This window comes from Salmo trutta, chromosome 12 (assembly GCF_901001165.1).
Source record: "Salmo trutta chromosome 12, fSalTru1.1, whole genome shotgun sequence".
NCBI classification, from domain to species: domain Eukaryota; kingdom Metazoa; phylum Chordata; class Actinopteri; order Salmoniformes; family Salmonidae; genus Salmo; species Salmo trutta.
The window spans coordinates 32,556,489-32,578,988 of NC_042968.1; the positions used below are offsets into that span (position 1 = coordinate 32,556,489).

Below are 22,500 nucleotides of genomic sequence, written 5' to 3' on the forward strand. Positions count from 1 at the left end.
CCATGTAAAGTACTGTGGTTGTAATGTATGTATGGCAGGGCTCTCTGACCATGTCAAGTACTGTGGTTGTAATATGTTTGTATATGATACATCTGCCTGACCATGTAAAGTACTGTGGTTGTAATGTGTTTGTATATGATAGGTCTGCTTGACCATGTAAAGTACTGTGGTTGTAATGTATTTATGGTAGGTCTGCTTGACCATGTAAAGTACTATGGTTGTAATGTATGTATGGCAGGGTTGTCTGACCATGTAAAGTACTGTGGTTGAAATGTATGTATATCAGAGCTGCCTGACCATGTAAAGTACTGTGGTTGGAATGCATTTATGATAGGGCTGCCTGACCATGTAAAGTACTGTGGTTGTAATGTATTTATGATAGGGCTTCCTGACCATGTAAAGTACTGTGGTTGTAATGTATGTATGGTAGGGCTGCCTGACCATGTAAAGTACTGTGGTTGTAATGTATTTATGATAGGGCTTCCTGATCATGTAAAGTACTGTGGTTGTAATGTATTTATGATAGGGCTGCCTGACCATGCAAAGTACTGTGGTTGTAATGTATTTATGATAGGGCTTCCTGACCATGTAAAGTACTGTGGTTGTAATGTATGTATGGTAGGGCTGCCTGACCATGTAAAGTACTGTGGTTGTAATGTATTTATGATGGGTCTGCCTGACCATGTAAAGTACTGTGGTTGTAATGTATGAATGGCAGGGCTACCTGACCATGTCAAGTACTGTGGTTGTATATGATAGGTCTGCCTGACCATGTAAAGTACTGTGGTTGTAATGTGTTTATATGTGATAGGTCTGCCTGATCATGTAAAGTACTGTGGTTGTAATGTATGTATGGTAGGGCTGCTTGACCATGTAAAGTACTGTTGTTGTAATGTATTTGTATATGATAGGTCTGCCTGACCATGTAAAGGAGGCCTTCTCTGTGGCTCAGTTGGTAGAGCATGGTGTTTGCAATGCCAGCATGGTGTGTGCAACGCCAGGGTTGTGGTTTCGATTCCCACGGGGGGCCAGTACAATAAATAAATAAATAAATAAATAATGCATGAAATGAAATGTATGCATTCACTACTGTAAGTTGCTCTGGATAAGAGTGTCTGCTAAATGACTAAAATGTAAAGTAATGTGGTTGTAATGTATTTATGATAGGTCTGCCTGGCCATGTAAAGTACTGTGATTGTAATGCATGCATGTATGGCAGGTCTGCCTGGCCATGTAAAGTACTGTGGTTGTAATGCATGCATGTATGGCAGGTCTGCCTGGCCATGTAAAGTACTGTGGTTTAATGTATGTATTTCAGGGCTACCTGGCCTGAATGGTCTGCCTGGGCACAATGGCACTGAAGGCATCCCAGGACTAGACGGACTGCCTGGGGCTGATGGAAAACGAGGGAAGAGAGGTATGGGGTGAAAGAACCTCTTACAGTAAAATAGAGAATTGTTCTTGCTCTCTATTTTCTGCCAAATTGTATCTTTCTATCATCTGATGTGTCCATTATGTATTGTTACCTGGGGCTCTGTCTGGTTCTGTGACTGAAAAGAGATAGATAATAGAACATATAGAAAAGGTAGAGCAGATCTCCTCAGGGTCAATAACATGCACCCTAGCACACACAACCTCAGACACACAAGCAGCCTCTCACACACACACACACACACACACACACACACACACACACACACACACACACACACACACACACACACACACACACACACACACAGTGTAGAAACACACACACAACCGCAGATACACACACACACATATATTCAGACACACATGCACACACGCACACACTTACACACCTACACTTGCACACAATTGCGGTGCACCCAGATACACACATAAGCCACACACACACACAGATCTCCACATACAGTCATGGCCAAAGGTTTTGAGAATGACACAAATATTAATTTTCACTAAGTCTTCTGCCTCAGTTTGTATGATGACAATTTGAATATACTCCAGAAGGTTATGAAGAGTGATCAGATGAATTGCAATTAATTGCAAAGTCCCTCTTTGCCATGCAAATGAACTGAATCCCCAAAAAACATTTCCACTGCATTTCTGCAGAAGGCTTCAGGGCGCCCAAGAAAGTCCAGCAAGCGCCAGGACCGTCTCCTAAAGTTGATTCAGCTGCGGGATCGGGGCACCACCAGTACAGAGCTTGCTCAGGAAGGGCAGCAGGCAGGTGTGAGTGCATCTGCACGCACAGTGAGGCGAAGACTTTTGGAGGATGGCCTGGTGTCAAGAAGGGCAGCAAAGAAGCCACTTCTCTCCAGGAAAAACATCAGGGACAGACTGATATTCTGCAAATGGTACAGGGATTGGACTGCTGAGGACTGGGGTACAGTCATTTTCTCTGATGAATCCCCTTTCCGATTGTTTGGGGCATCCGGAAAAAAGCTTGTCCGGAGAAGACAAGGTGAGCGCTACCATCAGTCCTGTGTCATGACAACAGTAAAGCATCCTGAGACCATTCATGTGTGGGGTTGCTTCTCAGCCAAGGGAGTGGGCTCACTCACAATTTTGCCAAGAACACAGCCATGAATAAAGAATGGTACCAACACATCCTCCGAGAGCAACTTCTCCCAACCATCCAGGAACAGTTTGGTGACGAACAATGCCTTTTCCAGCAAGATGGAGCACCTTGCCATAAGGCAAAAGTGATAACTAAGTGGCTCGGGGAACAAAACATCAGTATTTTGGGTCCATGGCCAGGAAACTCCCCAGACCTTAATCCCATTGAGAACTTGTGGTCAATCCTCAAGAGGTGGGTGGACAAACAAAAACGCACAAATTCTGACAAACTCCAAGCATTGATTATGCAAGAATGGGCTGCCATCAGTCAGGATGTGGCCCAGAAGTTAATTGACAGCATGCCAGGGCGGATTGCAGAGGTCTTGAAACAGAAGGGTCAACACTGCAAATATTGACTCTTTGCATCAACTTCATGTAATTGTCAATAAAATCCTTTGACACTTGTGAAATGCTTGTAATTATACTTCAGTATTCCATAGTAACATCTGACAAAAATATCTAAAGACACTGAAGCAGCAAACTTTGTGGAAATGAATATTTGTGTCATTCTCAAAACTTTTGGCCACGACTGTACATAACACTTTCTTTCGCCTATTCTTAATTCCAACAGTCATTGGACAGCCATTCAGATCTATCCAGAGATATGTGATGTGTCACAATCATGTTCTCCACTGTGGTGGGCTTCGGTTTCTCTCCATTCAAACACCATAGAACCGGAAACGGAGGATGAAAGAAAACTGCTCTTCTGTCCCACAGTAGACTAATGTTATTCATGACTCTGTGGTTTTGGGCTGCTCTTGAATGGGCTGTAAACCTCATTCTCCCATCAGCCCACTGGTGCGTTCCTCAGGAGGGAAGGACATGATTCACACCCTATTTCCTATATAGTGCACTACTTTTGACCAGAGCCCTATGGGCCCTGATCAAAAGTAGGGCACTAAATAGACAATATTTTAGCAGCCCAGGAGAAGTGAATGGAATGGTTCATGGTTTACTGGAATGGCTTTGACTTGACGAATCCTTGGAATTTACAGACTGGAAGCGATGATTTAGTAGGCCCATGTTTTTATTTATTTTATTTTATTTCACCTTTATTTAACCAGGTAGGCAAGTTGAGAACAAGTTCTCATTTACAATTGCGACCTGGCCAAGATAAAGCAAAGCAGTTCGACAACATACAAAAACACAGAGTTACACATGGAGTAAAACAACATACAATCAATGATGCAGTAGAAAAAAATAAGACTATATACAATGTGAGCAAATGATGTGAGATAATGGAGGTAAAGGCAAAAAAAATGCCATGGTGGCAAAGTAAATAAAGTATGGCAAGAAAAAACACTGGAATGGTAGATTTGTAGTTTGAAGAAAGTTAAAAGTTAAAATATAAATAATATGGTGCAAAGGAGCAAAATAAATAAAATAAATAAATACAGTAGGGGAAAAGGTAGTAGTTTGGGCTCAATTAAAGATGGGCTATGTACAGGTGCAGAGATCTGTGAGCTGCTCTGACAGCTGGTGCTTAAAGCTAGTGAGGGAGATAAGTGTTTCCAGTTTTAGAGATTTTTGTAGTTCGTTCCAATCATTGGCAGCTGAGAACTGGAAGGAGAGACGACCAAAGGAGGAGTTGGCTTTAGGGGTGACCAGAGAGATATACCTGCTGGAGCGCGTGCTACAGGTGGGTGCTGCTATGGTGACCAGTGAGCGGAGATAAGGGGGGACTTTACCTAGCAGGGTCTTGTAGATGACCTGGAGCCAATGTGTTTGGCGACGATGATGAAGTGAAGGCCAGCCAACGAGAGCATACAGGTCGCAGTGGTGGGTTGTATATGGGGCTTTGGTGACAAAACGGATGGCACTGTGATAGACTGCATCCAGCTTGTTGAGTAGGGTATTGGAGGCTATTTTGTAAATGACATCGCCGAAGTCGAGGATTGGTAGGATGGTCAGTTTTACGAGGGTATGTTTGGCAGCATGAGTGAAGGATGCTTTGTTGCGAAATAGGAAGCCAATTCTAGATTTCACTTTGGATTGGAGATGATTGATGTGAGTCTGGAAGGAGAGTTTACAGTCTAACCAGACACCTAGGTATTTGTAGTTGTCCACAAATTCTAAGTTAGAACCGTCCAGAGAAGTTATGCTGGATGGGCGGGCAGGTGCAGGCAGCGATCGGTTGAAGAGCATGCATTTAGTTTTACTTGTGTTTAGGAGCAGTTGGAGACCACGGAAGGAGAGTTGAATGGCATTGAAGCTCGTCTGGAGGGTTGTTAACACAGTGTCCAAAGAAGGGCCAGAAGTATACAGAATGGTGTCGTCTGCGTAGAGGTGGATCAGAGATTCACCAGCAGCAAGAGCGACATCATTTATGTATACAGAGAAAAGAGTTGGCCCAAGAATTGAACCCTGTGGTACCCCCATAGAGACTGCCTAGTCTGTCTAGTTCACATTGTGGGAACTCTTTTCTTAACAGTAGCTCAGATATAAGAACCCACGTCTCGCACATTACCCAAGCTTGACTCATTTGATTGTGGTCTTTGAGAATCTTATGAAGCTAGGGTTTATTTTTGGGTCAGGCCTATATGAATTCCTGTTCCATTCCATGTCTCAAGTTAGGATTTGTAAATCACCTGCACATATGAAAAACGATAACTGTGTTCCTTCACAGGTGAGAAAGGTGAGCCGGGGAAGAAAGGAGATAGAGGAGACCCTGGATCCGCAGGAGAAAATACACAATCGTCCAACGATGTCATCTTGGAGGGTAAGAACGGACAGAAATGTCCACTGTCTATATTAGATACCTCACAATTACAACATCACTATGACTCCTACAGTGAGGGAAAAAGTATTTGATCCCCTGCTGATTTTGTACGTTTGCCCACTGACAAAGAAATTATCAGTCTATAATTTTAATGGTAGGTTTATTTGAACAGTGAGAGACAGAATAACAACAAAAAAATCCAAAAAACGCACGTCAAAAATGTTATAAATTGATTTGCATTTTAATGAGGGAAATAAGTATTTGACCCCTCTGCAAAACATGACTTAGTACTTGGTGGCAAAACCCTTGTTGGCAATCACAGAGGTCAGACGTTTCTTGTAGTTGGCCATCAAGTTTGCACACATCTCAGGAGGGATTTTGTCTCACTCCTCTTTGCAGATCTTCTCCAAGTCATTAAGGTTTCAAGGCTGACGTTTGGCAACTCGAACCTTCAGCTCCCTCCACAGATTTTCTATGGGATTAAGGTCTGGAGACTGGCTAGGCCACTCCAGGACCTTAATGTGCTTCTTCTTGAGCCGCTCCTTTGTTGCCTTGGCCGTGTGCTGCTTGGCGATGGTCTTGTAGCCCATTCCAGCCTTGTGTAGGTCTACAATCTTGTCCATGACATCCTTGGAGAGCTCTTTGGTCTTGGCCATGGTGGAGAGTTTGGAATCTGATTGATTGATTGCTTCTGTGGACAGGTGTCTTTTATACAGGTAACGAGCTGAGATTAGGAGCTCCTAATCTCAGCTCGTTACCTGTATAAAAGACACCTGGGAGCCAGAAATCTTTCTGATTGAGAGGGGGTCAAATACTTATTTCCCTCATTAAAATGCAAATCAATTTATAACATTTTTGACATTAGTTTTTCTGGATTTTTTTGTTGTTATTCTGTCTCTCACTGTTCAAATAAACCTACTATTAAAATTATAGACTGATCATTTCTTTGTCAGTGGGCAAACATACAAAAACAGCAGTGGATCAAATACTTTTTTCCCTCACTGTACAGTACATGATGAGACTTGCTGTACCGTCACCAGAGTTCACTCAAATGGTTCAGCACATACCTTTATTGCAAAATCTTAACAGATCTTCATTAGAACTGAAAATGAATGTGGTCTTATCACAACACTTAAGGTACCTGTATATGTTGCAACATTAGAGTGGGCAAGCCCTATCCCATTTCATGACCAGATGATCCAGTTTATGTCTGGACAGCTCTACTTGAAATACAACGTGATTGTGAAAATCCTTGTCTTTCGGGTCTGTCTAGGCCCCCCAGGTCCAGCTGGTCCTCCTGGTACTCCAGGCCCCATTGGCCCTCCTGGACCTCCTGGCCCACAAGGACCCCAGGGGCCCCCCAGAAACAGGAGCCACCGGGCCAATCTTCCCATCCACGCTGCCCAGACCCTGGGTGGGTAACTACACTGCACACCACTACTTATCCTACCCAACTCCCGTATCTACCCCCCCAACCCCCCCCACCATCCATGCTGCCCAGACCCTCGGGTAACTGCCCTGCACACCACTACTTATCCTACCCAACTCCCGTATCTACCCCCCCCCCCACCCATCCATACTGCCCAGACCCTGGGTGAGTCAGCCTGTTACTATCTATCCTACAGTTCCCCTACCCACTTCCAACTCTCCTATTCATTCTAACATCATCACTTCTTTCATTGATTATCGTTGACTATTTCAGATCCGTCACATGCTATACCAAATGATGGGACTCTGTCCGCCAAAGAGGCTGGGAAGTTACAAGAGATACCACTAAATAAGAAAAATGGTACAATGACTTGCATGACTTGAAGGATTTGTTTTAAAAAAATCAGACAAAACCTGAATATGACTGAATATGCAAACCAATCAATCTATCAATCAATTAAACAATAAATGTTTTATATTCTGTCCCCCAGAGTGCATCATCAAGTCACTGATCAACCCCCGTAACGTATCTAAGATGGAGAGTACGTTCGGAACGTGGATGAAAGACACGGCTGTGCTGAACGACAAACGCATCTGGGTGGCCGAACACTTCTCTGGTACCTCCCAAACTCACACAACAGCCAATCAAATGTCTTTAGCATTTCTCTGGTACCAGACAAACGCAGACAACAGCCAATCACATTATCTTTAGCACTTCTCTGGTACCTCCTACACACTCACACAACAACCAATCAACAACCAATCAAATGTCTTCAGGTCGTACGGTGAAGGAGTATAAGAGCATCACCTCATTCCAGAATGCCACCAGTGAGGTCATCGACGGCAGGAAGTTCTACCAGGGGTGTGGCCATGCCGTTCATAACGGATCCTTCTACTATCACATCGCCGGAACCACCAACCTGGCCAGGTAAAGAACCATAGTTTGGTACCTCCAACCTGGCCAGGTAAAGAACCATAGTTTGGTACCTCCAACATGGCCAGGTAAAGAACCATAGTTTTGCATCTCCAACCTGGCCAGGTAAAGAACCACAGTTTGGCACCTCCAACTTGGGCAGGTAAAGAACCATAGTTTGGTACCTCCACCCTGTCCAGGTAAAGAACCATAGTTTGGTACCTCCAACATGGCCAGGTAAAGAACCACAGTTTGGCACCTCCAACCTGGGCAGGTAAAGAACCATAGTTTGGTACCTCCAACCTGGCCAGGTAAAGAACCATAGTTTGGCATCTCCAACCTGGCCAGGTAAAGAACCATAGTTTGGCACCTCCAACCTGGCCAGGTAAAGAACCATAGTTTGGTACCTCCAACCTGGCCAGGTAAAGAACCATAGCTTGGCACCTCAAACCTGGCCAGGTAAAGAAGGGATGTTAGTTATCCTGCTTGAATCTAATTGATCCCTTACTAGATACTTGTCTGAGAACAATGGATAGTTGTCAGAGGGAACTCAAGGTGAAGCTTTTTGGCCTTGTGCAATTAAAGTCTTGAAGAAAAATATTGTGTCTTTGTGATGTCACTGGCTGTGTGTGATTCTGATCCTGTGACTGTTCTTTTCTTCTGCTGGTGTGACATTGTGGTGCAGTTCCTAAGGAAAGCAAACAGAAAGCAAAGGTAAATGTAGAAATGTACATTGTTTATTTCTTACACCCTCCATCTCGCCATCCATCCCCCAGGTTCGACCTGCAGTCCAAGCGTCTCCACACCCTGGCCATCGACAATGCTCTGTACCACAACCTGTCCTACCTTTTCTACAACTCCAAGACCTACTTCAAGCTGGCGGCGGATGAGAACGGCCTGTGGCTCATCTTTGCCTCCAGTCTGGATGACAGCATTATGGTGGCCCAGCTGGACCTGAAGAGCTTCTCCGTCACATCGTACATCAACACCACCTACCCTAGGACCAAGGCCGGCAACGCCTTCGTGGCTTGTGGCGTGCTCTACGTCACCGACACCAAGGACACCCGTGTGACCTTCACCTTCGACCTCCTGAAGGGGAAACCGGTCAACGTGACTTTTGACCTGAGGTCCCCTGGCGGGGTGCTGGCCATGCTGTCCTATAGCCCCAATGACAGACACCTGTATGTGTGGGATCAGAGCTACGTGAAGCTGTATGTGGTGCACTTCATTTCTGATGACTGAGACAGTGTTTTGACGGTATTCTGATAGTGTTTTGATGGTATTCTGAGGATGTTTTGATGGTATTTTTACAGTATTGTGACAGTATTTTGATGGCATTCTGATTAAAGATGAACAGCACTCGTGAATATGATGGTTATTTTTTATTTCGAATATGTACGGCTTCTCTTTAGTTTTATGCCATCTCAACAAGGACTCTTTTCTAATGGCTTTTTGGGACTGCTGGCGGGGATAAAACACCCTCTTTGTGAGTGCTGTTAAAATATTTATTTAAATTGGATTACAGCTTCCAAAGACCCACACACTGTACCTTTTCCAATGTAGAGGTTAACTGAATAAGGGCTTAGGAAGTAGATCATTATAATATAATTGTTAGTCTATTTTATATTGTGGCGATGGTTTAAACAGTAAAATAATTGCTGTACTGTTTTCCATATGAGATTGTGTAATTATCTTTTTGTAAGGATACTTACTAACAGTTTGACTTATGTCTCTCACTTGTATATTATATTTATTTGGAAAATGTAACTCTTTTTTAAGGTCTACCCTGGAATTATGGCTTTTTGTGGACTTAATACTATTTATAGCTGTAAAGTCCTTACTAGACTTTCCCTGTGACTGCATGACAAAATATGTATCAGAAATTAGTTTCCATATTTACTTGGATCCTACCATGACCAGCATCCCTTACAGAGCAAAATGTTTTAAAAATACCTATATTAAAAATCTGTACATATGTTTATTCCCGACAATGACATTTGCCGCTGCATGGTCTCTACTGATTATCATGCCTAGAGAGAGAAAATACAGAAACAAGCATAAAATCAACCTGATGAAATAAAAATAATTTATTCAACTTACAAAGGTAGAACAGCCTGCTATATATTCCTGTCTCTCTCTGGACTCTCTCTAGTCATAGCCTCACTATAGTGCGCTTTAGATAGATATATACTGTAGATACCTGAACAACACTTTACTTAAAGCACCTTGTTATGAAGTGTTAATATCTTATATAGACATGAATATCCCCTTATAGATGTTATAGAGCATTATGAAGTGTTAATATCTTATATAGACATGAATATCCCCTTATAGATGTTATAGAGCATTATGAAGTGTTAATATCTTATATAGACATGAATATCCCCTTATAGATGTTATAGAGCATTATGAAGTGTTAATATCTTATATAGACATGAATATCCCCTTATAGATGTTATAGAGCATTATGAAGAATGTACCATAAAGCAAAACAAGGCTCGGTACCTTTTTGTAAGGCGCCTAGCGTGTTATTGCTTCACTGTGATGTTTTTAATGATGCTCTATGACTGCATCTATAAGGTGACCTATGAATGTTTATAAGGCATTATAAGGCTTCATAAGTACTAGCATTATACACACGACGGAAGGTAGAATATGTAAACATAGATGTCAGAGATCAGACGTGGTACCCAGAGGGAGGGAAGGAAACACAAATCTGTTTAATAATAATACGTATAATAGTAAAAACAATACAAACATTTAACAAAAAATACAACTAATCCAGCCGGTATGATACAAAACAAAAAGTAAAACGCTTTCATGTTTGTACAAGCTTCTGTGGTATTTCATATATTTATATATTAAAACTATTTAACTTTTTACTACTAGGCCAAATACAGCCAGACATTCATTTGTATGTAACAGTAGTTTCTTTGTTCTTCTCATAGCCTATTCGTTTTGAAATAAACTTTTAGTGTCCCCAGATTTGAGTGCAAATATCTATTCAATAAGGTTTGTAAAAACAATACAGCACAGTAGTATCACCAAACACAAACCTATGCCATGTTGCACTATGTCCCAGTAAAATACAGTATTAACCCCTTACATTCCTAACGTAAAAGGCAAAAAGTCCAACACAAATAACAACAGCCTGCAAAGAAACAACCAACCAACCAAAAACAAATAAGTGTGCAAAAACAGAACCATACAGAACATAACAGACCCATACAGAACATAACAGACCCATACAGAACATAATAGACCCATACAGAACATAACAGACCCATACAGAACATAATAGACCCATACAGAACATAACAGACCCCATGTGTTTCTTTCTTCCGGGGGGGGGGGGTATTCAGTGTGGAACAGACAGATGAGACATATAGACTACACACAGTCACAGGATCAAAACACACCATCTTCCAAACACAACGTTCTAGCAGTGAGGCCGCTGCCGCCGCACAAACAGGCTTTTGACGGCAGGCAGGCGGCAGATACAGAGAGGTGATCACATAGCTAGGATCAATCAATCAACAGATCTATCGATGGAGTGGGCTAGCGAGTCACTGGGCAGCCAGTGTTATGGGATGGGGTCACTATGGGGATAATGTGCCATTAAACTTTGTCATTAACAGTGAGATTAGCCAGGGAATGAAGAAGATGAAACCATTTCAACAAAATGCAGATCCAACAACTTTAGAGTCACACCAGACCACTGACTGACTGACTAAAGGAACCACAGTGCTGGTTAAATGTAGACGCTAAGAGACTTTTCAGCTTATGGGCACAAAATGACAACAGATAGACACTTTAAGAGTTTTGAGCACTTGTACAGAGCACTATCATATCAATAAACCGTGAGATTGCACCGCTTAAAACCAGAACAGGAAGTCATGCATAGCTTTCATATGGACTGACACACTCGTAAACGTCCAGCAGCCGCTTTTAAAACGACAGGAAATCTAACTGTTAAAATCAAGTATGGAACCTGTTGTTTTTATGTTTTAAAACACGCTTTTAGGCTTTGGGAAAGAAAAAAATATTCACAGCTCAATTGAACTTTTCTGATACGATTTCTGCTAGGTAAAGTCATACTGTACCGTACAATCTCTGTCGCTCTCTCAAAGCTGCTGAAACCTTGGTCATCTCTCAACATTTCACCTCTGCGTCACTCATATCATTAGAGCCCTCTTAACCAGCCTATCCAGTAGTGTAATATACTTAGTGATCTATCTGTAAACCTTTACCCCGATCTCTCTTCGTCTCTCTCACACAAGTCTAGGCTCTCTACACAATGTTATACTAGTGAAAGAAAGTTTGGTTAATCTTTCAACCTTACTCCTTCCTATCCACCGCCATTCAGACATACCACTTTCAGGTATTTACGTTTCTACAAGATGTTTAATATTCTAGTTAAAGTTTGCTTATCATTTCAACGTTCAACCACTAACCAATCAGATGACCTCTCTACAGACAGTACAGGAAGTGGTTTGCGGTCTACAGAATGTCGAAGATGCTAGAGGGGATGTTGTAGCGGTCGGGTAGAACCCTCATCTTGAGGGTTCCGTCGGCGCCGCAGGTGAATATGCGGTTGCCGGGGCGGGTCTCCACCTGCATAACGCCCGCTCCGATGTTCCGGAAGATGGACTGCTTGGCATGCTCTGTGCTAAACGAGTGCATGAGGCCATGGCCTGCCAGTTTCCATACCTGGAGGAGGAGAGGGGAGCAAAGGAAGGAGAGAGGTAAAGAGAAAGGCAATGATCAATACATTAATGGAATTACATGTCTTTCACAGATCAATCCTGTGCTACTCTCTCCTCTTCCATCCTACCATCTCTTCCCTCTGCTCAATCCTTCTCCAACCAATCTCCTGATTCTGCCTCCTCAACCCTCCTCTACTCCCTTTGACTCTCTATATCCCCTATCCTCCCGACCGGCTTGGTCCTCCCCTCCTGCTCCGTGGCTTGACGACTCATTGCGAGCTCACAGAACAGGGCTCCGGGCAGCCGATCAGAAATGGAGGAAAACTAGCCTCCCTGCGGACCTGGCATCTTTTCACTCCCTCCTCTCCACATTTTCTTCCTCTGTTTCTGCTGCTAAAGCCACTTTCTACCACTCTAACTTCAAAGCATCTGCCTCTAACCCTAGGAAGCTCTTTGCCACCTTCTCCTCCCTCCTGAACCCTCCTCCCCCTCCCTCTCTGCGGATGACTTCGTCAACCATTTTGAAAAGAAGATCGACGACATCTGATCCTCGTTTGTTAAGTCAAACGACACCGCTGGTCCTGCTCACATTGCCCTACCCTATGCTTTGACCTCTTTCTCCCCTCTCTCTCCAGATAAAATCTTGCGTCTTGTGAAGGCCGGCCGCCCAACAACCTGCCCGCTTGACCCTATCCCCTCCTCTCTTCACCAGACCATTTCTGGAGACCTTCTCCCTTACCTCACCTCGCTCATCAACTCATCCTTGACCGCTGGCTACGTCCCTTCCGTCTTCAATAGAGCGAGAGTTGCACCGCTTCTCAAAAAACCTACACTCGATCCCTCCGATGTCAACAACTACAGACCAGTATCCCATCTTTCTTTTCTCTCCAAAACTCTTGAACGTGCCGTCCTTGGCCAGCTCTCCTGCTAACTCTCTCAGAATGACCTTCTCAATCCAAATCAGTCAGGTTTCAAGGCTGGTCATTCAACTGAGACTGCTCTTCTCTGTGACATGGAGGCTCTCCGCACTGCTAAAGCTAACTCTCTCTCCTCTGCTCTCATCCTTCTAGACCTATCTGCTGCCTTTGATACAGTGAACCATCAGATCCTCCTCTCCACCCTCTCCGAGTTGGGTTAGGGTTACTCTTGGATTGACAGGTCGCTCCTACCAGGTGGCGTGGCGAGAATCCGTCTCCGCACCACGTGCTCTCACCACTGGTGTCCCCCAGGGCTCAGTTCTAGGTCCTCTCCTATTCTCGCTATACACCAAGTCACTTGGCTCTGTCATATCCTCACATGGTCTCTCCTATCATTGCTACGCAGACGACACACAATTAATCTTCTCCTTTCCCCCTTCTGATAACCAGGTGGCGAATCGCATCTCTGCATGTCTGGCAGACATATCAGTGTGGATGACGGATCACCACCTCAAGCTGAACCTCGGCAAGACGGAGCTGCTCTTCCTCCCGGGGAAGGACTGCCCTTTCCATGATCTCACCATCATGGTGGACAACTCCATTGTGTCCTCCTCCCAGAGTGCTAAGAGCCTCGGCGTGACCCTGGACAACACCCTGTTGTTCTCCGCTAACATCAAGGCGGTGACCCGATCCTGTAGGTTCATGCTATACAACATTCGCAGAGTACAACCCTGCCTTACACAGGAAGCGGCGCAGGACCTAATCCAGGCACTTGTCATCTCCCGTCTGGATTACTGCAACTCCCTGTTGGCGGGGCTCCCTGCCTGTGCCATTAAAACCCTACAACTCATCCAGAACACCGCAGCCCGTCTGGTGTTCAACCTTCCCAAGTTCTCTCACGTCACCCCGCTCCTCTGCACACTCCACTGGCTTCCAGTTGAAGCTCGCATCTGCTACAAGACCATGGTGCTTGCCTACGGAGCTGTGAGGGGAACGGCACCTCCGTACCTTCAGGCTCTGATCAGGCCCTACACCCAAACAAGGGCACTGCGTTCATCCACCTCTGGCCTGCTGGCCCCCCTACCGCTGCGGAAGCACAGTTCCTGCTCAGCCCAGTCAAAACTGTTCGCTGCTCTGGCACCCCAATGGTGGAAAAAGCTCCCTCACGACGCCAGGACAGCGGAGTCAATCACCACCTTCCGTAGACACCTGAAACCCCACCTCTTTAAGGAATACCTGGGATAGGATATAGTAATTGTTCTAACCCCCCCCCCCCCCAAAAAGATATAGATGTACTATTGTAAAGTGGTTGTTCCATTGGATATCATAAGGTGCACCAATTTGTAAGTTGCTCTGGATAAGAGCGTCTGCTAAATGACGTAAATGTAAATGTAAATACATTTTTACACACATTTGGTCATTGAAATACAGCTAGAGAGCACAGATTAATGGTTGACAGGGTTGGGAACAATTCCATTTCAATTCAGGAAGATTCTAATACCATTTTCCTCATTAAAAAGTAATAAGGAAAATCACCTTCATGTTCCCCTCAGCTGAGCCGGTTACGAAGAAGTCTTCGGAGGCGTCGAGCGCCAGGGCTTTGACAGCTGAGTCGTGGGCCTGGAAGGTGTGTAGCAGCTGTCTCTGTCGGATGTCAAACACACACACAAAGCCCTTCCTGCCTCCCGAGATCAACAGCTGCTGCTTGGGAGCGTACTGCAACACCGTCGCACCGTTCTCATGGCACGGGAAGGCTGGAGAGACACAGATGATATTCTAACTACGAGTTATGAGTAACAACACTAATACAGGGGAGAGTGGGGTAAGTTGAACCAAACACTAAGTTGAACCAGCCCTTGTTTCTAGGAAACCATACACAAAATGTATAATTTGACCAAACATTTAGGAAAAGGACATCACTTCATGGAGTCTGTGAAAAAGTGGTAAGCAAGGTAAAAAAAAAACGGATTTTCACTAAGCCAAATGAATGAATTGTGTTAGAGGTTTCATGATGCAGGTATCTAAACCAAAGTAGATCATTTAAAGATTGTTCTATACATCAGTTGGGCTCTCTATAAGCTTCAGGATGAGGTCCTAAACCTAGCATGAAAGTGCATCCTTGGATCTGTGTGGGTTAATATAGTAAAAATGTTTGCCTTGGGGTAAGATGAGCCAACGGTTGAGCCAATGGCCATGGGATAAGTTGAGCCAACGGCAAGTTGAGCAAAATGAAGTGTTTTATTTCCGGGCGTAGCGCGAGGTAGTATCGCTGGGATATTATGTTAAATGTGTTAAAACAAGTACAAAGTTGTAGGTGTTAAGCCCGTGTTAACAGATGCTTAAAATGATCAAAAGACAAACAAGCCATTGTGATGAATTGTGATCGGGAAATAAAGACAGACATAGTTTAAATAGGCACAGAAATGTGTAGGCAGCTTACTTACCCTGTTCCTATGCTCAACTTACCCTGTTCCTATGCTCAACTTACCCTGTGCTCCTATGCTCAACTTACCCTGTGCTCCTATGCTCTATCTTATGCTCAACTAAGATGTCCCAAGAGACCACTTTTTTTGGCCAAGCTATGTTTTCAAAACTGTAATGTTTACATGAATTCTGATTATTTCCAGGGATACACAACAACAACTGCCTTAATGTTACTGGACCCCAGGAAGAGTAGCTGCTGCCTTGGCAGGAATTAATGGACCACAGGAAGAGTAGCTGCTGACTTGGCAACAGCTAATGGACCACAGGAAGAGTAGCTGCTGCCTTGGCAGGAACTAACGGACCCCAGGAAGAGTAGCTGCTGACTTGGCAACAGCTAATGGACCCCAGGAAGAGTAACTGCTGACTTGGCTGGAACTAATGGACACCAGGAAGAGTAGCTGCTGCCTTGGCAGGAACTAATGGACCCCAGGAAGAGTAGCTGCTGCTTTTGCAGGAACTAATGGACCCCAGGAAGAGTAATTACTGCCTTGGCAGGAACTAATGGACCACAGGAAGAGTAGCTGCTGACTTGGCAACAGCTAATGGACCCCAGGAAGAGTAACTGCTGCCTTGGCAACAGCTAATGGACCCCAGGAAGAGTAGCTGCTGCCTTGGCAGGAACTAATGGACCACAGGAAGAGTAGCTGCTGACTTGGCAACAGCTAATGGACCCCAGGAAGAGTAACTGCTGCCTTGGCAACAGCTAATGGACCCCAGGAAGAGTATCTGCTGCCTTGGCAGGAACTAATGGACCCCAGGAAGAGTAACTGCTACCTTGGCAGGAACTAATGGACCACAGGAAGAGTAGCTGCTGACTTGGCAACAGCTAATGGACCCCAGGAAGAGTAGCTGCTGCCTTGGCAGGAACTAATGGACCACAGGAAGAGTAGCTACTGACTTGGCAACAGCTAATGGACCCCAGGAAGGGTAACTGCTGCCTTGGCAACAGCTAATGGACCCCAGGAAGAGTAGCTGCTGCCTTGGCAGGAACTAATGGACCCCAGGAAGAGTAGCTGCTGCCTTGGCAGGAACTAATTGACCCCAGGAAGAGTAGCTGCTGCCTTGGCTGGAACTAATGGGGATCCTTAATAAATACAAACATCCAGTTCTTGTTGCCTATTTATAAATGATTTATTAAATCATTATTTATTGAAGTTCTTGTCTCTCGTCATCATTGAACCTCTGCTAGCTACATTCTTCACCTCTGGCCTAAGAACAGCCCTTAGTCTAGAGTTATCACACAATACTCCCAGAGTTCTCATGCCTTATTGCTTAAATATCTTTGTTAAAAAGAAGTCTATATTTCCCTTGACGGAGTGATGCTGAATGTAAAAAATGTCCTAACTTACCACACTCTCCTCTACTTTGCTTGATCAAGTCAAGATTTGACCGGTCACTTAATCTTTCACGTAATGGAGACACAATTGTGGCATCGAACTACTTCATTTGACTGGTTTTATCTACTGTGGTAACTTTGCATGTTCATTCCTGGTGGACTGAAATGAGAACCAAATCTTACCATGCACCATGGTGTTACTAGGTGAAATAAGAGTGTCCCACAGGCATACATTTCTGGAGGAGAAAAGGAGAAAAAGGTTTCAGTCATTGGAGTTACTGTTATGACAGTACTAAGACTGGTGTAGTTATGATATGTAATGTTGATACTGACCTGCTGTCGTTGGACTGTCCTGCCGTTGCGATGAGGCTGGAGGAAGTGATGAAGGCAAAATCACCACAGGTCTTAGTGTGGCACTGCCAACTCTACACAGAGACAGAGAGAGAGAGAGAGAGAGAGAGAGAGAGAGAGAGAGAGAGAGAGAGAGAGAGACAGAGAGAGAGACAGAGAGAGAGACAGAGAGAGAGACAGAGGGAGGGAGGGAGAGCGAAAGAGAGAGAGAGGGAAAGAGAGAGGGAAAGAGAGAGAGGGAAAGAGAGAGAGAGACAGAGAGAGAGAGGGAGAGCGAAAGAGAGAGAGCGAGAAAGAGAGAGAGACAGAGAGAGGCGGGAGAGAAAGAAAAGAGAGATGGGGGAAAGAGAGACCGAGCGAGAGAGGAAGGGAGATAGAAGGCTGTGTTAGCCTCAGCCAAGCAGACAGAGAATAAATCAATCACTCCCAATCGCTCTATCACTCACACACGCCCACTCTCTCTCTCCCACCCTCTGTAAAATCCCCATCCCTAATCCTTCAAGCACCAGTGTGTGTGTGTGTGTGTGTGTGTGTGTGTGTGTGTGTGTGTGTGTGTGTGTGTGCACGCGTGTGTGTGTGTGTGTGTGTGTGTGTGCGCTCACGTGTGTTACGTACCACGTAGGGCTTGGGGTTGGAGGAGGTCTGGTTGACCTGCCACAGACTGAGGAAGCCTTCTCCATCTGATACACCACACTGGAGAGACAGACAGAGAGAGAGAGAGAGAGAGAGAGAGAGATAGCGAGAGACAGAGAGAAAGATAGAGACAGACAGAGAGAGAGACGGGCAGAGAGACACAGAGAGAGAGAGACGTGCAGAATGGATAGAGACAGACACAGAGAGAGACAGCGACACAGAGAGAGACAGCGACACAGAGAGAGACAGACAAACAGAGTCAGAGACAGACAAACAGAGTCAGAGACAGACAGAGACAGAGAGAGCAAGAGAGAGACACACACAGAGAGAGAGACACACACAGAGAGAGCGAGACACACACAGAGAGAGCGAGACAGACACAGAGAGAGCGAGACAGACACAGAGAGAGCGAGACAGACACAGAGAGAGCGAGACAGACACAGAGAGAGCGAGACAGACACAGAGAGAGCGAGACAGACACAGAGAGAGCGAGACAGACACAGAGAGAGCGAGACAGACACAGAGAGAGCGAGACAGACACAGAGAGAGCGAGACAGACACAGAGAGAGCGAGACAGACACAGAGAGAGCGAGACAGACACAGAGAGAGCGAGAGACAGAGAGATCAGCAAAGTCATAATACTGAGGATGAAAAATAGTATTGTTGTGTGTGTGTGTGTGTGTGGACCTTGTTTCCCTGTGAGTTGAAGTAGAGGCGTGTGACTCTGGCGTTGCCTGCCTGTCTGAAGCAGATGAGTTGCTGTGGCCTGTTCCACTCAAACATACGGACACTGCCGTCCTGAGCCCCAGTCATATCTAACACACACACAGAAACAGTAGGAAATGTTTGAAATTCCCTTATTTGAAGGAACAGACCAGCCATTCAAACAGAGTTGTGTACAGGCCATCAGTATGTTGTATAGTACACATACTGTATATAACATAGTAGCAGTAGACTGTATATAACCTAGTAGCGGTAGACTGTATATAACCTAGTACTGGTATATGGCACTGTATATAACCTAGTAGTGGTAAACTAAATAACACAGCAGTGGAATACTGTATATAACCTAGTAGTGGTATATGGTACCGTATATAACCTAGTGGTGGTATACTGTATATAACCTAGTAGTGGTATATGGTACCGTATATAACCTAGTAGTGGTATATGGTACCGTATATAACCTTGTGGTGGTATACTGTATATAACCTAGAAGTGGTATATGGTACCGTATATAACCTAGTAGTGGTATATGGTACCGTATATAACCTTGTGGTGGTATACTGTATATAACCTAGAAGTGGTATATGGTACCGTATATAACCTAGTAGTGGTATATGGTATCGTATATAACCTTGTGGTGGTATACTGTATATAACCTAGAAGTGGTATATGGTACCGTATATAACCTAGTGGTGGTATACTGTATATAAACTAGTAGTGGTATACTGTATATAACCTAGAAGTGGTATATGGTATCGTATATAACCTTGTGGTGGTATACTCTATATAACCTAGAAGTGGTATATGGTACCGGTAATAACCTTGTGGTGGTATATGGTACTGTATATAAACTAGTAGTGGTATACTGTATCGTATATAACCTAGTGGTGGTATACTGTATATAACCTAGTAGTGGTATATGGTACCGTATATAACCTAGTAGTGGTATATGGTACCGTATATAACCTTGTGGTGGTATACTGTATATAACCTAGAAGTGGTATATGGTACCGTATATAACCTAGTAGTGGTATATGGTACCGTATATAACCTTGTGGTGGTATACTGTATATAACCTAGAAGTGGTATATGGTACCGTATATAACCTAGTAGTGGTATATGGTATCGTATATAACCTTGTGGTGGTATACTGTATATAACCTAGAAGTGGTATATGGTACCGTATATAACCTAGTGGTGGTATACTGTATATAAACTAGTAGTGGTATACTGTATATAACCTAGAAGTGGTATATGGTATCGTATATAACCTTGTGGTGGTATACTCTATATAACCTAGAAGTGGTATATGGTACCGGTAATAACCTTGTGGTGGTATATGGTACTGTATATAAACTAGTAGTGGTATACTGTATATAACATAGTGGTGGTATATGGTATCGTATATAACCTAGTAGTGGTATACTGTATATAACCTAGTAGTGGTATATGGTACCGTATATAACCTAGTGGTGGTATACTGTATATAACCTAGTAGTGGTATATGGTACCGGTAATAACCTTGTGGTGGTATATGGTACTGTATATAAACTAGTAGTGGTATACTGTATATAACCTAGTAGTGGTATATGGTACTGGTAATAACCTTGTGGTGGTATACTGTATATAACCTAGTAGTGGTATATGGTACTGGTAATAACCTTGTGGTGGTATATGGTACTGTATATAACCTAGTAGTGGAATACTGTATATAACCTAGTAGTGGTATATGGTACCGTATATAACCTTGTGGTGGTATATGGTACTGTATATAACCTAGTAGTGGAATACTGTATATAACAGTGGTGGTATACTGTATATAACCTAGTAGTGGTATACTGTATATAACCTACTAGTGGTATACTGTATATAACCTACTAGTGGTATACTGTATATAACCTACTAGTGGTATATGGGACCGTATATAACCTAGTAGTGGTATACTGTATATATACCTAGAAGTGGTATATGGTACTGTATATAACCAAGGAGTGGTATACTGTATATAACATAGTGGTGGTATATGGTACAGTATATAACATAGTAGTGGTATACTGTATATAACCTAGTAGTGGTATATGGTACCGTATATCACCTAGTGGATGTATATGGTACTGCATATAACCTAGTAGTGGTATACTGTATATAACCTAGTAGTGATATATGGTACTGTATATAACCAAGTAGTGGTATACTGTATATAACATAGTGGTGGTATATGGTACTGTATATAACATAGTAGTTGTATACTGTATATAACCTAGTAGTGGTATACTGTATATAACCAAGTAGTGGTATACTGTATATAACATAGTGGTATACTGTATATAACATAGTAGTGGTATATGGTACTGTACATAACCTAGTGGTGGTATATGGTAAATAACCTAGTACTGGTATAAAGTATATAACCTAGTAGTGGTATAAAGTATATAAACTAGTAGTGGTATACTGTACATAACCTAGTAGTAGTATATGGTATAGCATATAACCTAGTAGAAGTATACTGTAAATAACTTGGTAGCGGTATACTGTACATAACCTAGTAGTAGTATATGGTATAGCATATAACCTAGTAGAAGTATACTGTAAATAACTTGGTAGCGGTATACTGTATATAACCTAGTAGTAGTATATGGTACCGTATATAACCTAGTAGTGGTATACTGTATATAGCCTAGTAGTAGTATATGGTACCGTATATAACATAGTAGTGATATATGGTACTGTATATAACCTAGTGGTGGTACACTGTATATAACATAGTGGTATACTGTATATAACCTAGTAGTGGTATACTGTATATAACCTAGTAGTGGTATACTGTATATACCTAGTGGTGGTATACTGTATAACCTAGTAGCGGTATATGGTACAATATATAACCTAGTAGTGGAATACTGTATATAACCTAGTAGTTGTATACTGTATATAACCTAATAGTGGTATATGGTACAGTATATAACCTAGTGGTGGTATATGGTAAATAACCTAGTAGTGGTATACTGTATATAACCTAGTGGTGGTAAATGGTAAATAACTTAGAAGTGATAGACTGTGTATAACGTAGTAGTGGTGTACTGAATATAACCTAGTAGTGGTATATAGTATATAACATAGTAGTGATATATAGTACTGTGTATAACCCAGCAGTGGTATACTGTATATAACCTAGAAGTGGTATACTGTATATAAATTGGTGGTGGTATATGGTACTGAATATAACATAGCGGTGGAATATGGTACTGTATATAACATAGTAGTTGTATACTGTATACAACCAAGTAGTGGTATACTGTATATAACCAAGTAGTGATATACTGTATATAACATAGTGGTGGTATATGGTACTGTATATAACCCAGTGGTGGTATATGGTAAATAACCTAGTAGTGGTATAAAGTATATAACCTAGTAGTGTTATACTGTATATAACCTAGTAGTGGTATACTGTTCATAACCTAGTAGTGGTATACTGTACATAACCTAGTAGTGGTATACCGTATATAACCCAGTAGTGGTACACCATATATAACCCAGTAGTGGTATACTGTATATAACATAGTAGTGGTATACTGTATATAACCCAGTGGTGGTATATGGTAAATAACCTAGTAGTGGTATACTGTATATAACCTAGTAGTGGTATACTGTACATAACCTAGTAGTGGTATACTGTACATAACCTA

General features: G+C 43.1%; 2 protein-coding genes across 4 annotated transcripts in view; one reads left to right on the forward strand and one right to left on the reverse strand.

Moving 5' to 3' along the window:
* The window catches only part of LOC115203364 (gliomedin), a 13,140-nt gene extending 3,382 nt beyond the window's left edge, over positions 1–9,758 (forward strand). For all 3 annotated transcript variants that reach the window (XM_029767998.1, XM_029767999.1, XM_029768000.1), the window contains 7 exons: positions 1,319–1,417; positions 5,228–5,320; positions 6,594–6,734; positions 7,023–7,109; positions 7,240–7,365; positions 7,526–7,676; positions 8,438–9,758. In XM_029767998.1, the coding sequence (XP_029623858.1) occupies positions 1,319–1,417; positions 5,228–5,320; positions 6,594–6,734; positions 7,023–7,109; positions 7,240–7,365; positions 7,526–7,676; positions 8,438–8,903 (1,163 nt within the window). In that variant the 3' untranslated portion in view covers positions 8,904–9,758. The remainder of the gene's footprint in view (positions 1–1,318; positions 1,418–5,227; positions 5,321–6,593; positions 6,735–7,022; positions 7,110–7,239; positions 7,366–7,525; positions 7,677–8,437) is intronic.
* A 600-nt stretch (positions 9,759–10,358) lies between these two features.
* LOC115204762 (dmX-like protein 2) overlaps positions 10,359–22,500 on the reverse strand; it is a 103,499-nt gene continuing 91,357 nt past the window's right edge. Inside the window, exons 49-54 of the mRNA XM_029770469.1 lie at positions 18,776–18,903; positions 18,071–18,148; positions 17,438–17,529; positions 17,288–17,340; positions 14,821–15,038; positions 10,359–12,371 (exon numbers count right to left, since the gene is read on the reverse strand). Coding sequence (XP_029626329.1) covers positions 12,162–12,371; positions 14,821–15,038; positions 17,288–17,340; positions 17,438–17,529; positions 18,071–18,148; positions 18,776–18,903 — 779 coding nt within the window. The 3' untranslated portion in view covers positions 10,359–12,161. The remainder of the gene's footprint in view (positions 12,372–14,820; positions 15,039–17,287; positions 17,341–17,437; positions 17,530–18,070; positions 18,149–18,775; positions 18,904–22,500) is intronic.